The 13,628-nt window shown below is 40.0% G+C and overlaps 1 protein-coding gene across 1 annotated transcript; it reads right to left on the bottom strand.

Annotated features, from left to right (window-relative positions):
• Positions 1–4,207: 4,207 nt before the first annotated feature.
• Positions 4,208–9,450, bottom strand: pam16 (presequence translocase associated motor 16). Its single transcript, XM_033644128.2, has 5 exons — positions 9,311–9,450; positions 8,718–8,802; positions 7,510–7,646; positions 6,552–6,617; positions 4,208–4,380 (listed from the first exon to the last, which is right to left on the bottom strand). The coding sequence occupies exons 1-5, from the start codon at positions 9,311–9,313 to the stop codon at positions 4,291–4,293; spliced, it is 381 nt and encodes a 126-aa protein (XP_033500019.2). The 5' UTR covers positions 9,314–9,450; the 3' UTR covers positions 4,208–4,290.
• Between the last annotated feature and the right edge of the window lie 4,178 nt (positions 9,451–13,628).

The following is a 13,628-nucleotide window of genomic DNA, read 5'->3' as shown; positions in this document are numbered from 1 at the left end:
TCTTGTGTTCTGTGACGGCTGCTCTGCGCTCAGCTTTCTGCTGTCAAGGATGAGTCATTTGAGGGGTTGAGGAGAGGTCAAGAGGAGGAGGTTTGAGGGGTTCTCTTGGAGCAGTGGTTCCCAGCCTTTTTGGGGTCATGTCACGGACCCCAGTTTGATAAGACTTTACTTCAGGGACTAGAGTTGTCACAATACTTCGACACAATACCCTAAAAAATATGAATGTTCAACAGCATTTTCGATACCTCTGAGAAATTTGACATCGAAGGCACACAGTTTAAATCTTAAAAAGCAAAAGAACAGCTGGTCCTGGTGTATCAGTGCTGTGGAAAACAAGTAGTAAAACCGTTTCAATATTCAAAATCAATATGTATCCATAAATAAATATATCGGGGCTTTTTAGGGACCATCTTAAAAGATTTTGGTTGTTCGGTAAGACCAGAATGCTACGGTTTCAACTACATTTGAGCAGATAACTGTGGAGAAAATGAAACTTCTGATCACAAAGGTCACCCTTACCACTCTTACGAATTAAATAGTGAAAACAAACTTCCCCATTTTTCTGGGAAACCCCTCAAGGACCCCTGGGGGTTCCTGGACCCTTGGTTGTGAACCATTGCTTTAGGGCAGTGGATTGGGATTAGGGTATGGTCACACACGAGTGACCATTGCCTGCAGAGGCGATACTTGTACTCAGTGTGGGTGGGTATGACTCACGGAAAGCTAGCTTGCTTTGATCTAACTGGTAAATTTTCTCTTCTCTCTCTTGTGAGGCTGTTTGTATTTTTCATGGCCAATATCACACAATATTGGCTGCTTAGACACAGCAACACGCATGTCGTCACACATTCTTCTTTGCTATGGGTTGAGGCTGCAACTTTGCCAGTCAGCGTTAACCAAAATTGAACTCCAGACAATCTGAGTACGCGAATTTGCTTTGCTACCGGAAGCTAATGTTTCATTCGCCCCTTCACTTACACTGAATGATGTGATCAGGAGGCAAAAATTCACCGATGTTAATCTTGCTCCTGTGTGACCATGCCCTAAATCTGAAAGGTCAAATGATGACCTCATTGATATAAGAAGAAAATGGTTCATTTACGCAAAATTATGTTATATTTTGTTGACGGTTCTCGAGCAATTTTTGCTTTTGAGAAAATGTGGCTAAATGGATCATGGGTCCGTCTCGGTGGTCCAGATTGAAATTCCTATTGGGTGGATTGCTGTGATATTTTGTAAAAACACGTCTCCCAGAGGACGAGTCCTACTGACTTTGGGGATCCCCTGACTTTTCATAGTGCCACCATGATGTTAACCTTCATGTTCCCCTCTGGATGATACCTTAACTCTCCATCTAGCGCCATTATCAGGTCAAAAATTCAGTTTGTCCAAGACTTTGGTGTATGACCAGATACCTGCAGTATGAACAACATTCCCATCAACCTCAGCTGTACTTTGTGCTCATTAGCAAATGTTAGCATGCTAACATGCCTTTAGCTCAATACACAGCTATGACCAAGGACAGCCTACACCTGTTGATTCTTACTAACTAAAATACTGAATATGGGCGCTTGTTCAGGGTCAGCGAAACGATAGTCTGAGTGGGCGGAAGTTCGCTGCAGAGATCAGCCTCTCAGTGGGCGGAACGAGCCACCCGCTGAAGTCCCGCCCTACCACCTCCGGTTGTGTAGCAGTTTTCAACCGTTTTCATCACGTCCTTTACTAACTTTTGCGGTGTTTGATCTTGTGGGGATGTAGCCATTTTTCTGCCATGGTTTGCGTCCTGTAGGCGATATTTTTGTGGGCGTGTTACACCAAAACCTGTTTCCCCCGGCAATATTTTTGCAAGCACACCGTTGCTGTGGCACCGCCCAGAACAATTGTGATTGGTTGAAAGAAGTACAAGCAGCCGGGGCGTTTTTTTTCTCCAATCTCACAGTGAGAGTCGGCCCAGCCAGACCTTTCTTTTCTTGAGAAAGGTCTGGTGAGCGAGACTAATGAAACGATGACAGAAAGAGAAAGTGCTCACAACAAACTGAGGCTATAAACTGTGATCAGTTCATATGATGTTGCTTTACTTTAAGGGGTCACAGGCCAAAAAGGTTGGAATCCACTGCTTTAAGGGGGAAATATGTAAAACTATTTATCTAATGGACCAAATGACATCAGTTTCCTCCATGACAATCACACTGATCCACTGGGGATCAATTAGAGAGGATGTGGGCATAAAATAATGTCTATATTAAGAGCCTCTTTGGGGCTAAATTAGATTTGCAAACTCGTCTTCCTCTGTTCTAACATTTAATTCCCACCATCAAATAAAGGGAAACCGTAGAGAAATAACATCTGACTGTGAAATGGCGGGCATCGCTGGGAAAGCATGAGAGCAAAGAGAGACAGGATTGGCTGAATGAATGGACAAGGGAAAGGGAGAGATGAGGAGCGAGGCTGTGCGCCAGCAGAAGAAAAGAGGCAGAGGATAGCTGTGCTGTGCAGCCGCCCTCCATCTGGCCACCTACCCAAGCAAGCGGCCCTCTCAGCTCTGAAGTCACTGGCTGTGCTGTGCCCAATGTGGCAGCCACTCACAGGCATACCAGCCTGCAGAAAACTAGGCCACTGAACTCTGTCTGCCCTCTGGGTTTTTTCTTTCCTTTTTTTTTTTTTAATAGATTAAATCCAAAAGGCTCAACTCCCCCACCTCCCGGCCACAAAGCATTTTAGCAGAAATGGGAAAAACAGGCAAACTAACGAGCCACATACACAGTAAACAAAAACAAATATAACCCTCCCTGTCTGAGGACGAGCTCTGTGGCGGGCCTCCCACAGACCTGCGAGGATTCACAGCAGAGATGAACTGCATACCTGTGTTTCTGCCTCAATAATTCTTAGTCATCGTTATCACAGACACCCCCTCCCCCCCAACCACACACACACACACACACACACACACACACACCAGTGGCCTGTCTCTGGGTTCAGGCTGGGCATTGAAGAGAATCTCTCGTTGTGAGTGGACAATCCTGGCATGTGATGTCATCAGAAACAGGTGTTAAGTAGGCTAGACACGGTTTCCGTGGCAACAGTGAAACCCACAGATGCGGTGGCTCTCCTCCTCCCTGTCTGTCTGTCTCTCCTCTGCAGGTCGAAGCCAGGGACAGAGACTCAGCGCGGCGGCAGAAAGCTGAATAATATGACACGGATCCTCGCAAGGGTCCACATCTTTCCAATATCAAATAAGCTGTATGATCCATTAACCCTTTGAGCTCAGTCTGTAATAAACTGCACTTTTGTTCCCCTCATAGTGTGTGTAGATACGGGGATGCTGCCACATCCGTTCTCAGTGTACAGCGTTATTCATCAGTTGTTTTGGGAACTGAGAATAATTGTAAAAATCATTATCAGTCGCTAAAATGTTATTTTTTTGACAGTATAAAAGCGGTACTTGCTCCTGGAGATTTTAAAAGTAACCTTCACTTACTGCTATGAAAAGTGGAACTGAAATCCAGGGCACGAAAATTTGTGTTAGCTAGCTCGGTCAGTGTCATTATAAAGGGGTGCCATTGACTGAAGTGCCACAGTGTTGCACAAAGGGTTAATGATAAGACTAAGGCCAAGCAAGGCCTGTTCCAAGTTATGTTTTTTGCACATTTGTGAGATTATGTCAGTATTTTAATTTTTCCAAGTGCCTTTTTATTATAGGTAAAATATAGAAGTTATACACTATATGAAAAAAAATGATTATATGAAAATATATTTTTTCCTGGCATCATGTTCTGTGGTTGAACATGCAGAATTTTAGAGTTGTAAAAGTCTCCAATTGGTACAACATAGCGGTGTTCTCCTGTTTTAGAGGAATTTTATTACGATATTGATAATAATGTCAATGAAAAGAAAAATGTTTAATAAAGTTGTATTTGATACGACGTGTGTTCATTTATGTTTCATCACACTTCACATAAATAACACTCCCATTATCCTGACGAACAGCAGTTTAACTCACTGTATTCAGCATTTCAGTTATTCAAATACACAGTGGCTACATAAAAGGCATCTCTGTGTGGATTTACATCACTGCAAACCATAACTCATAACATATGGCTAATCTGGGGGAAAAAAAATAACAATACACCCATATTTTTGACCATTGTTTCTGCTCCCATGTCTTAAAATCACACCCACTGCCCACAAAATGCCACAGAGTCGAGACTAGAGAAAAGGAGAAGGCTTTTATTGGGTTATAATTTACAGAGGATGGGGAGAGGAAAGACAGGGCAAGCATCCGTTCATACTTCATGTTTCCATGTTCTGCTGTGACTGCGGTTTTTGTTGTTGTGTCTGAATACTTAATTCCTCGTCTAGACGCTCTTTAGCCCGCACCACCTGGACACACACACACAAAAAAATAATGACAACTGAGAAAAAAGCGAGACGCTTAAAATAAGCAAATTACAATTCACTCAGAGCAGAAAGGAATGGGTGAGGGATAAAAATCAGTGACATCATTTCAAACATGACATATTTAAAAGGGTGGATTCCTCACACACAAACACACAGACTCACATGTGTAATCATTTAAAATTCAATACCAGATACTGATCACTGTATTTTACAAAAAAAAGTGCTCTTGGAATTTGACAATCATGACTGCCGACTTTACCTTGAAATATTAAAAACAGAATATAAAAGCTGAGTGTTTTATTTGACATCCACCAAAATCTGAGTGAAAATAAACGTAACTATTAGAAAACCTAGTTAAAAAAATCTCGTTTTGCTGTTTAGACCACTTCTCCAGACTGCTTAGGCAGGGCAGAACAAAATAAAAAATAAAAGAATGACCTATTGAAATCTCACCAGTGGATGTGCATGCAGGGACGGCACAAACAAACATGGCTGCACCAGTTTGAGCAGGACAACTGACTCAACCCAATGTCAGTGAAGTTTACAAAATCTTAAATGACAATATTTCAAATTTTGTTTCAAACAAGTAGATGTTCACTGTTATGTACACAAGACCCTAAATTACACAGCTTTAAGGATATTGTGAATTTTGTAAGTTTCCAGTGGCTTTATTTATCTTGTTACAGCTCTACACTGACACTTATAATACTTAAGCTGTATTTTCAAGAAATGCACACAGTGGCTTTAAGTTATTTGGAAATTCATGAGGCACCATCAGTGTGAGTCAGTCACTGACCACATGCCAACATTCAACTTCACATCATGGTTCGGTCACCTGGACTACAGACTCAGAAGTTAACTTGTCAGAATAGCTGGCAGGAGCTGCAAAATGACATGGTAACGGCTGACAAAGCTCAATGACATGTTTCCTGTCGGGACATGAGCAGGCCACACTGATCCTGACTGACAGCTCTCCTCCTTCACTGTCCTCGGTTTGAGACTCAGAACTCTGGGAGCAGGTGTCTACAGGTTATAGATTGCATTTAATACTTTTTAATACCTTTTCAAAATATTTTTTTAACCAAAATTAATTTTCAAACAAATCATCTTTATCTGATTCAAGCACTGCAGGTTAAGTTATAGTATGTAGTCCCATGCAGAGGTAGCTTTTATGTAGGGATACAGACATTAAAGTGAGCTGGGTTGATCTACATTTTGCCAACAGGTAACATTAAGTGCAAGTAAAGTGACAGAATTGGGTCAGTGGTAAGTTCAAAGATTTGTAATATCAGAAATGTTGACCTTCACATGAAAATTTAACTCATTTATACAAAAAGAAATTAAAAGGTGGAAAAATGAAATTAAATAAAATGTTTGTGGCACTCAAGGCCTCAGTAAAGTCAAATGTAAGACTATTTAATGACTTTTAAGGCCTAACAGTATTTATTTTGGGGTGCAATCAGCATTTTACACTCCAAAAACAGAGATGCAAAAGGTACTACACTATATTTCATGTTTTAATTTCTTAAGCTGTGTTTTAAATTATTTGGTCTGATGGTTTCATCAGGGTGTCCACAGATATAACGAAGTTAAATTTAAGGCTTTTAAGACCCTTTTAATACCACCTTATATGAATATGACACATGTTTGAGTACTCTTTCCAAGTAAACACACTGATGTCAGTTTAAAATGAACAGTAAGGAAAAATGACAATTGGATGAGTTGTCTGAAGCAAAAAGAAAAAAAAAATCTCATCACTATCATAAATGCTATTTGTTATTGCAAATCTTGGGTCTGTCCAATGATTGTAAACAGTCACTGAGTCTGTCAGGCTGGAGACATTTTCACGGTAATGTGACTGAAAATATTTAAGACCCATCAAATCTGAATTTAATACAATTTAAGACTTCTTAAGGCCTTATATTAAGAAAACTTAATTTAAGACATTTTAAGACTTTTTAAGGACCTGTGGACACCCTGTTCATGGCATTATATTTATTTTCTATATTTTTATTCTGTTTTTATGTTTTGGTGAGCTAAAACACATTTAAATGATATGTGACATGTTGCTCTGACTGTCCACAGTGTAACTGAATACTGCTTCAGCAACAACAAAGGGAATCATCTGCCATCCTAAGATACAGAGTACTTACTTTTGACTGTATGTAAAACGACCCGCCCACTGACTTGTCATTGACTTTAAAAAGGTGCTCGTAGTTCTGAAAGAGATGAAGACAGTTAGTGTTCAAGTAACAGCATTTGATTCATTTACAGGAGCTGTGTGACATTCAGAGTCTGGGATAGGATTGCCTGTGCACAGCTCTCAGCATGGAGGTTGCTCAGCCGGTGGCTGGCAGCTACCGGCATTAACAGCACCAACAGTGCTGACAGAGCGAAGGGTGTTAACCAGGAGGAGGGGGACTGTAGGGTGGGCGTTACTCTTCTGTAACAACACATCCTGCCACCAAAGGTCGGGAAGGTGTTATCAGTGATATCCTCCTCCCCAGTGCAGAGCGGTAGCAATTAGTTAACCATACACAGGGACTCGCATGCACTAACATACATGTGAAGCTCAGATGACAACTCACACAGAGGGTGCGTGACTTCATTTTCTGCTCAGGACGCCATTACTCCACTATAGCTTTACATAGCAAATAGTGGTTTGCTGATATATTAATGCTCTGAATGTCACTCACAGCTCCTTTGACATCTTCTGACCAATTGTGACAACCTTAACCAACAATTTACATGAAAGTTAAACTCTGTGTTCATGGTATTAACTCTTAGCTGCAAATTCTTGGATTTGAATTTTGCAGGTGTTACACAGAAGTAGTTGGTTTTCCAGCATTTTTTTTTAAAGATATGACTAATTGTAACTATACTGTATGACCATGCCACCTTTTAAGTCTACAGGGAGCGAGTATTTCATCTCAAATAGTAGAGTTGGGAAAATCATTTTTAAGACATTATTAAGAAACAGATTTTGTCATGGCTAGAAAATCTGTGATGAACTAACAAACACTATATAATTAAAAGGCTTACAGGCTCTGCAGCTCAATAGCAACACTTTGATAGTCAGAAATCTCTAAGAGACGAAGCGTGTGTCTGTACCTTCTGAATCTCTTCAGGAGTGAGTGTGCTGATATTGAGGATTTGCTGCGCCTCTTGCAGGCTCATCCCAGTGATGCTAGAGGCTGCAGCAGACTGCTGACCTGTGCGGCCCCTGGCCTTTGCTGCTGCTTGACTGGCTGTGAGAGAAAACACGACAGAAATACTCACAACTTCTGTTCATCTCATTTGACAAGCTAAAAGAATGTAAAAGCAAAGATGTTTTACATAAAGCTGCAACTAGGGTTCATTTACTGGATGATGTGATCTTAGAGTTCTGAGAAGGATGTTGTATTATGACGAGCATAGTAAGGATTTGGTCTGATGTCATACATTAAAATGAACCCCAGTTAATTACTCTGAACATCAGTTTGATTATGTAACAAGAGACTGATTTTAAATACCTTTACCATCTCATAATGTGCGCTGACAGATATTTTTGCACATCCTGCACAAAACTGTGAAGCTTTCTCATTCTTAAACAGCTATATTGTACATAATGGTTATGTTTTGTCACATTAGTATTCACTTATTGAGTACCTTTTCCACATTACTGTACGGTCTCCAATCATATTGATGTTTTTGACTGTTGTAGTACTTTGCCTTTATTTTATTGCCTATTTATATGTTATACATATGCACCAAAGACCAAAGCATATTCCTTTTAGGGGAAAAAAATACTTGGTAATGAATCTTTTTCTGATTCTGACAGATTAGCTATTAGTCTAGTAACATTTATTATTTATTTATTATTCCACTGAACTCCTTGGCATATTGCTTATTTATGTTTTTTTATTTACTATTCTTTTTACCGGTATGTGTGTTCATGTTACTGTGTGTTATGTTTTGATATGTGTGCAAGGCAAGATGTTCAAATTGCCCCCGGTGGGATTAATAATGTTGTCTGAATCTAAATCTGACAATAACTATATCAAAAACACGATCATGACTTCAGCCATATCACCCGGCCTTTGCTGCAACAAAAAATTACTTATTTTGATTAACTTATTTAGTGGATAAAACATTAGAAAATACTGAAAAATGTCCATCACAGTTGAACTGAATCAGGGTTTGTCTACAAATAAAAACAACAATTAACAAAACTAGTGTCTGAATGATGAACAATCATATAGTCTCAGCATTAATTTTACATTTTTACTTTATCAATTATTAAGTACAGTACTATTAAGTGTACACTATATGGATCATACCTGCAAATTCTTGCTGTAAAGCACGCGCAAACGCACGTCCCACCACCTGTGCTCCCACCACAATGATCTGTGCAAGATATCTAGCCTGCAGAGGAAATGAACACATGTGTGCAAACATTAATAACACAAAGCAGTTGGCAGAGGTGTGCTTTCACACTGACAATCATGGGAACCACAAGAGAGCGAGGGTCAGTCAGTAGTTCTCATATTTGCAAGTGACATTAAAGGGCGAGTTCAGCAACAGTTAAGCTGATGTCATGATGAGGTGAGAAGTGTCTGCTGGTGCGGATGTAGGAGACAATCATCACAGCTGTGAGCTCTGACAGTGTCTTTATATGTGCCTCCGTCCTGCTTGGACACGACTTAACCTACATTTTGACACATTAAGTTCCTCCCTTAATCAAATTAATAATGTCCCAGTGAGGAGGAGGCAGCTACCTTATGTAACTGTCTCGGAAAACCAAACTGCGACAAACACACACAGCTGCAGCTACACAACGTCTCATGCTAACGCTACCTAGCATGCTACCTAACATTAGCTGACTCGCTATCGTTAGCTAAGGGGATGTCAACACTATAAAATGTATTCTTACCATTTTATAATATTATACAGGTCCTTCGGACAGTGTGCAGCTTCTGTTATCACACATGTACACCATGTACACTAATGAAGGTTATTTTAGGGTTAAAGTTCAAGGAAGCGGCGACGTCACAGAATACAAGACAAATCAGGTAGACAGCAACATTATTGATACTGACACCTAGTGGCGGGGAGGTCAAACTGCAGCGGCTTTTTTTAAATACATTGCTACTAGCCTTAAAAAATGTTGAAAACTGTCACCAAGACGAGAAGAAAATAAAAAATTTATTGCATTTAAAGATAGATGGATGACCAATATATATGAGGGCAGCTATTCTGCAATAAATAATGTTGTGAGTGCTGGAATAGGCTCCCTACAGTAAATATCTCGCATTTTGGCACCCAAGGTAAGCTTACCCTGCACCCGTACCTCTTTCTTCCCTGTTTCTTTAATTGTGTTTACTGATTAGTGATCAACAGGAAAACTATAAATAATCAAGAGGTAGCCTGAACACTCATTTCCATCTGTTGTCACTGCCCAGATGTTAAAAAGACACCCTAAAGCTATGGTAGAATATATATTTAATAGAATAAATATAGGCTAAATAATGGTATGCATAACTCAGCCAAATATTAATGTATGTAAGTTGTTGTGCCTTGTATATTTTATTTTATGCACTTATTTTCTGTGCCACTTCTTTGCCCACATTGTCTCCACCAAATTGACCTTAATGCATGCAACCTCAGAAATCACTGAACCCTGAGTCCTACCTATAATGCGTGTGTGTGGTATGGGTAATGAGTATACCTCATCTGAAAGCTGTGAACCCAAAGATCATAGGCGTCTATTCAAACTTTGTAAGTTTAGAGTATGTAGGGGCTTAGAACATTATGGTGGAAGTATATGACAGCTCAATTATGTCTCATAAGTTGTTGCAGTAATTTTTGGGTTGATACCATTTTGTTATACAGTTTTGGTGCAAAATAAAAAAAAAAAAAACATCCGAGAATTGATAATAACGGTCAGAAATCACTCCAACAAAACACGTTTAGACACCAAGTCCTTTAAGGGACACCACAGAAAAATCCACGCGGTGGTATTTTTGGTATCAAAAACATTTGACATTTGGAGATTTCTGTAAGAATTCCACTTTTCCGCGACTGGATGGCGAGCGCTTCTGTTCAGGAAAGTGCTGAGAAACGCGCTTATTGTCAATATACCTGTGAAAACCATACATCCTCTGAATGCCTGAGGTCTCTAGTTTGTTTCTGTTTTTCTGCTCAGAGTTTTATGAGGCTGTGATTATTCTACAGGTCACTATAGGTCATTTTATATAGTGCTGACAGTTTCAAATGAATGGTCTCACTACAGTGAAAGCCGATTTATTCCAAGACTGTTTTGGGACTTTAGCATGTGGAAATATTCCAATAGGCAAAAATAACAGTTATACTGTATGCAAAGAAGTGTATTTTTTTTTAGCCCCAGACTGCATTAGACTTTCATAAAGTGGGCATGTTTGCAAAGGGGAGACTCGTAGGTACCCACAGTGCCCATTTTCATTCAGGTATCTTGAGGTCAGAGGTCAAGGGACCCGTGAATGCCAGTTTTTCCTTTATCAAATTTTAGCCTAACTTGTTTAGCCCCCTTCCTGAGAAGCTAGCATGACATGGTTGGTACCACTGGATTCCTTAGTTCGTCTAGTTTTATATATGATATGACACTGGTGTCATCACTCCAGCTACAGCCCACTACAGCCTCAAAGGTTTTTAAGCCATCCCCACATATCTATTCACTGCAATTTTCATAGTGACTTCATCACAATAGAACAAGTTGGGTTCAAAAATGTGTTTATTGCAAGACAATATTGAAAAAAATCCACAAACCATTCCTCAAGTACAACAGATGAAAAAACAACAATGCTTTACTCACTGTATAAAAAGGAAGTTTCTTTATTTTATTTAAACACAATGGAAGGCAAGTAATCCAATCCCAATGTCACAAAGTATGGCGTTGAAGAAATCACAAGCACATACAGTGTACATCACACACAAACACCTACGACACCTGCAGTTCACCTGTACAACGTGATGTGCACGACCATGCATGGCTGAATCGACGCTTTGCTTCAGTCCATCAGAGGTTGTTAACAAACGCTGGGTTCAAGCCTGGATTAGTGACGATATTGCTGTAGCCCTGATTGGAAATTACACGATACCTGTTTATGGCTGCATTGTAATTTATTAATACTGTCCTGTCGTTGTCTAACTACCACCATGATTACTTAATACTAGTAAACATTAGATAAGAAAATTAGCTCATTTAAGTGAGGAATATCCCCGAACAGTCTGAAAAACAAAAACAATCATGATTAAAAGTTGCCCAGCAAACAAGAAAAGAAAGAAAGGAAATCTCAGAGTATACAAAGGCCCCTACTAAAAACTCCAGTAAGGAGGTGGTTTGGCTTTCAATGCATAACAACGTCCCAGTTTGACTGACCTTTAACCCCTACTTATATGACTATTATAAGACTACCAGACAGCAAAACATTCAATCAGAACTTGTACAAATACACACATTACACATTATTTTTTAAATGGCATTTCACTCTATCATTGGCAACGGAAAGGTGAACTCATTGTCGTCGTCATAAGAAATTCCAGTTCATGACCAAACATGAACACTGGTGACCCTGTTGTATCCTCAGTGTGGTTTTTGCTGCTGAAGGCTTGAGCATGTTACAGTAATTGTGTATGTGTATGTGTGTGTGTGTGTGTGTGTGTGTGTGTTTCACCTGATCAAACAGGAAGACTGTTGTTTTTTTGTTTTAAATCAGATGCATGATCAACAACATTACATCTTTCAGAAGACACATTGTGACTGAGTGTGCTCATGTGACTGGCCGGTAGGAAAAGCAAGCAGTGGTCCACAGCGGAGGTAATTGTGCACACACAGATAACAACTTTGTATGCAACGATACACAACCTGGTGTGTTGATATCAGGAAACAACAGACTGGGCACAAGAGGAGGCCATTGCGCTTTATATCAGGACACCTCAGAGTATATTATCATGCTTAAAGGTACAGTGTGTGAGATTTAAGGGGGGGTTTGGCGGCATCTAGTGGTGAAGACTGCACATTGCAACTAGATAAAATTTATGTCGATTAGAATCCCTTCAGCGTTCTGTGCTCAGGAGGTTTTTAACAGAGCCAAATAATCCACAGAGGACTCTTCCTCTCCACAACAAATGAACCTGAGGTCTCATTTATAAAACAAAGTGTAGCATCCATACTTAAAATGTACGTGCGGACAAAAGCCAAAAATGGCATGCGGCAAAAAATATTCGACAATTTCCAGGGCTCCAGAAATCAGGCTTCCACCTCATTATCTGGGTTGCCAATGTCCTGTCTCCAGTTTGTTTTTATACATCCCAATTTTTGCGTGGGAATTGGCGAACGCCTTTTTCAGGCCTCGTTTTGTGCGCACGCAATGTTTATAAATGAGACCCCAGGTGATTCAAACTGGTAAAAACACTGAATATAAAGCAGTTTCATGTTACAAATCAGTGTTTCTCCAACGCTGTATGGCATGTCAGAGACAGACTGCTAGCCCAGCACCTGTTTGTATTTGTTCACCTTTTATCTCTGATAACTAGAGATTCAGACATTCAGGAGGGTTTTATCAGTAGCCGAATAATCCGCAGAGGTTTCTTCCTCTCCCAGACAAACAGACCCGGTGATTTGAAAGGGTAAAAACACTGAATAAAGCAGTTTCACGTTAAAAATCAGTGTTTTTCCAGCAATGTTTGGCTCATGGCTGAGTGGCTGTTAACTGTGGTGGCCGATGCCAAAACACAAATGACCCTATCTAGAGCCAGTGTTTCGTTTGTCCACTCTGGACTACTGTACAAAAATGGTGGTGCAACATGGCGATCTCAGTAGACGAGGTCCCGCTCCCAGTGTAGATATAAACGTCTCATTCTAAGGTAACAAAAACACGACGATTCTTATTTTCAGGTGATTATACACTAAAGAAAAAAAGAATTTCTGCCAATATAGCCCCCTAAATCCTACAAACTGAACCTTTAAACCACAGCCATATACCACTACCAAAAAGAGAAGCTATGCGAAATACTAATCTATAAAATCCATCTTTTACATCTGGTACTGTAGCATGACGCAGAGGTATTATTGCCATGATCACCTGCTGTTTAATTCACCTTGCACTGACTTAGATCTGTGGTTTACAGGAAACATGCTTGAGGTGTCCTGATATAAGATTCCAATGGACTATTTTCTGACATTTACTGTTGTGTCATCTTGTGCTGTGGGA

This window comes from Epinephelus lanceolatus, chromosome 18 (genome assembly GCF_041903045.1).
Source record: "Epinephelus lanceolatus isolate andai-2023 chromosome 18, ASM4190304v1, whole genome shotgun sequence".
Taxonomy (NCBI): domain Eukaryota; kingdom Metazoa; phylum Chordata; class Actinopteri; order Perciformes; family Serranidae; genus Epinephelus; species Epinephelus lanceolatus.
The sequence above is the reverse complement of the archived record's forward strand: the minus strand, read 5'-3'. Positions and strand labels throughout refer to the sequence as shown.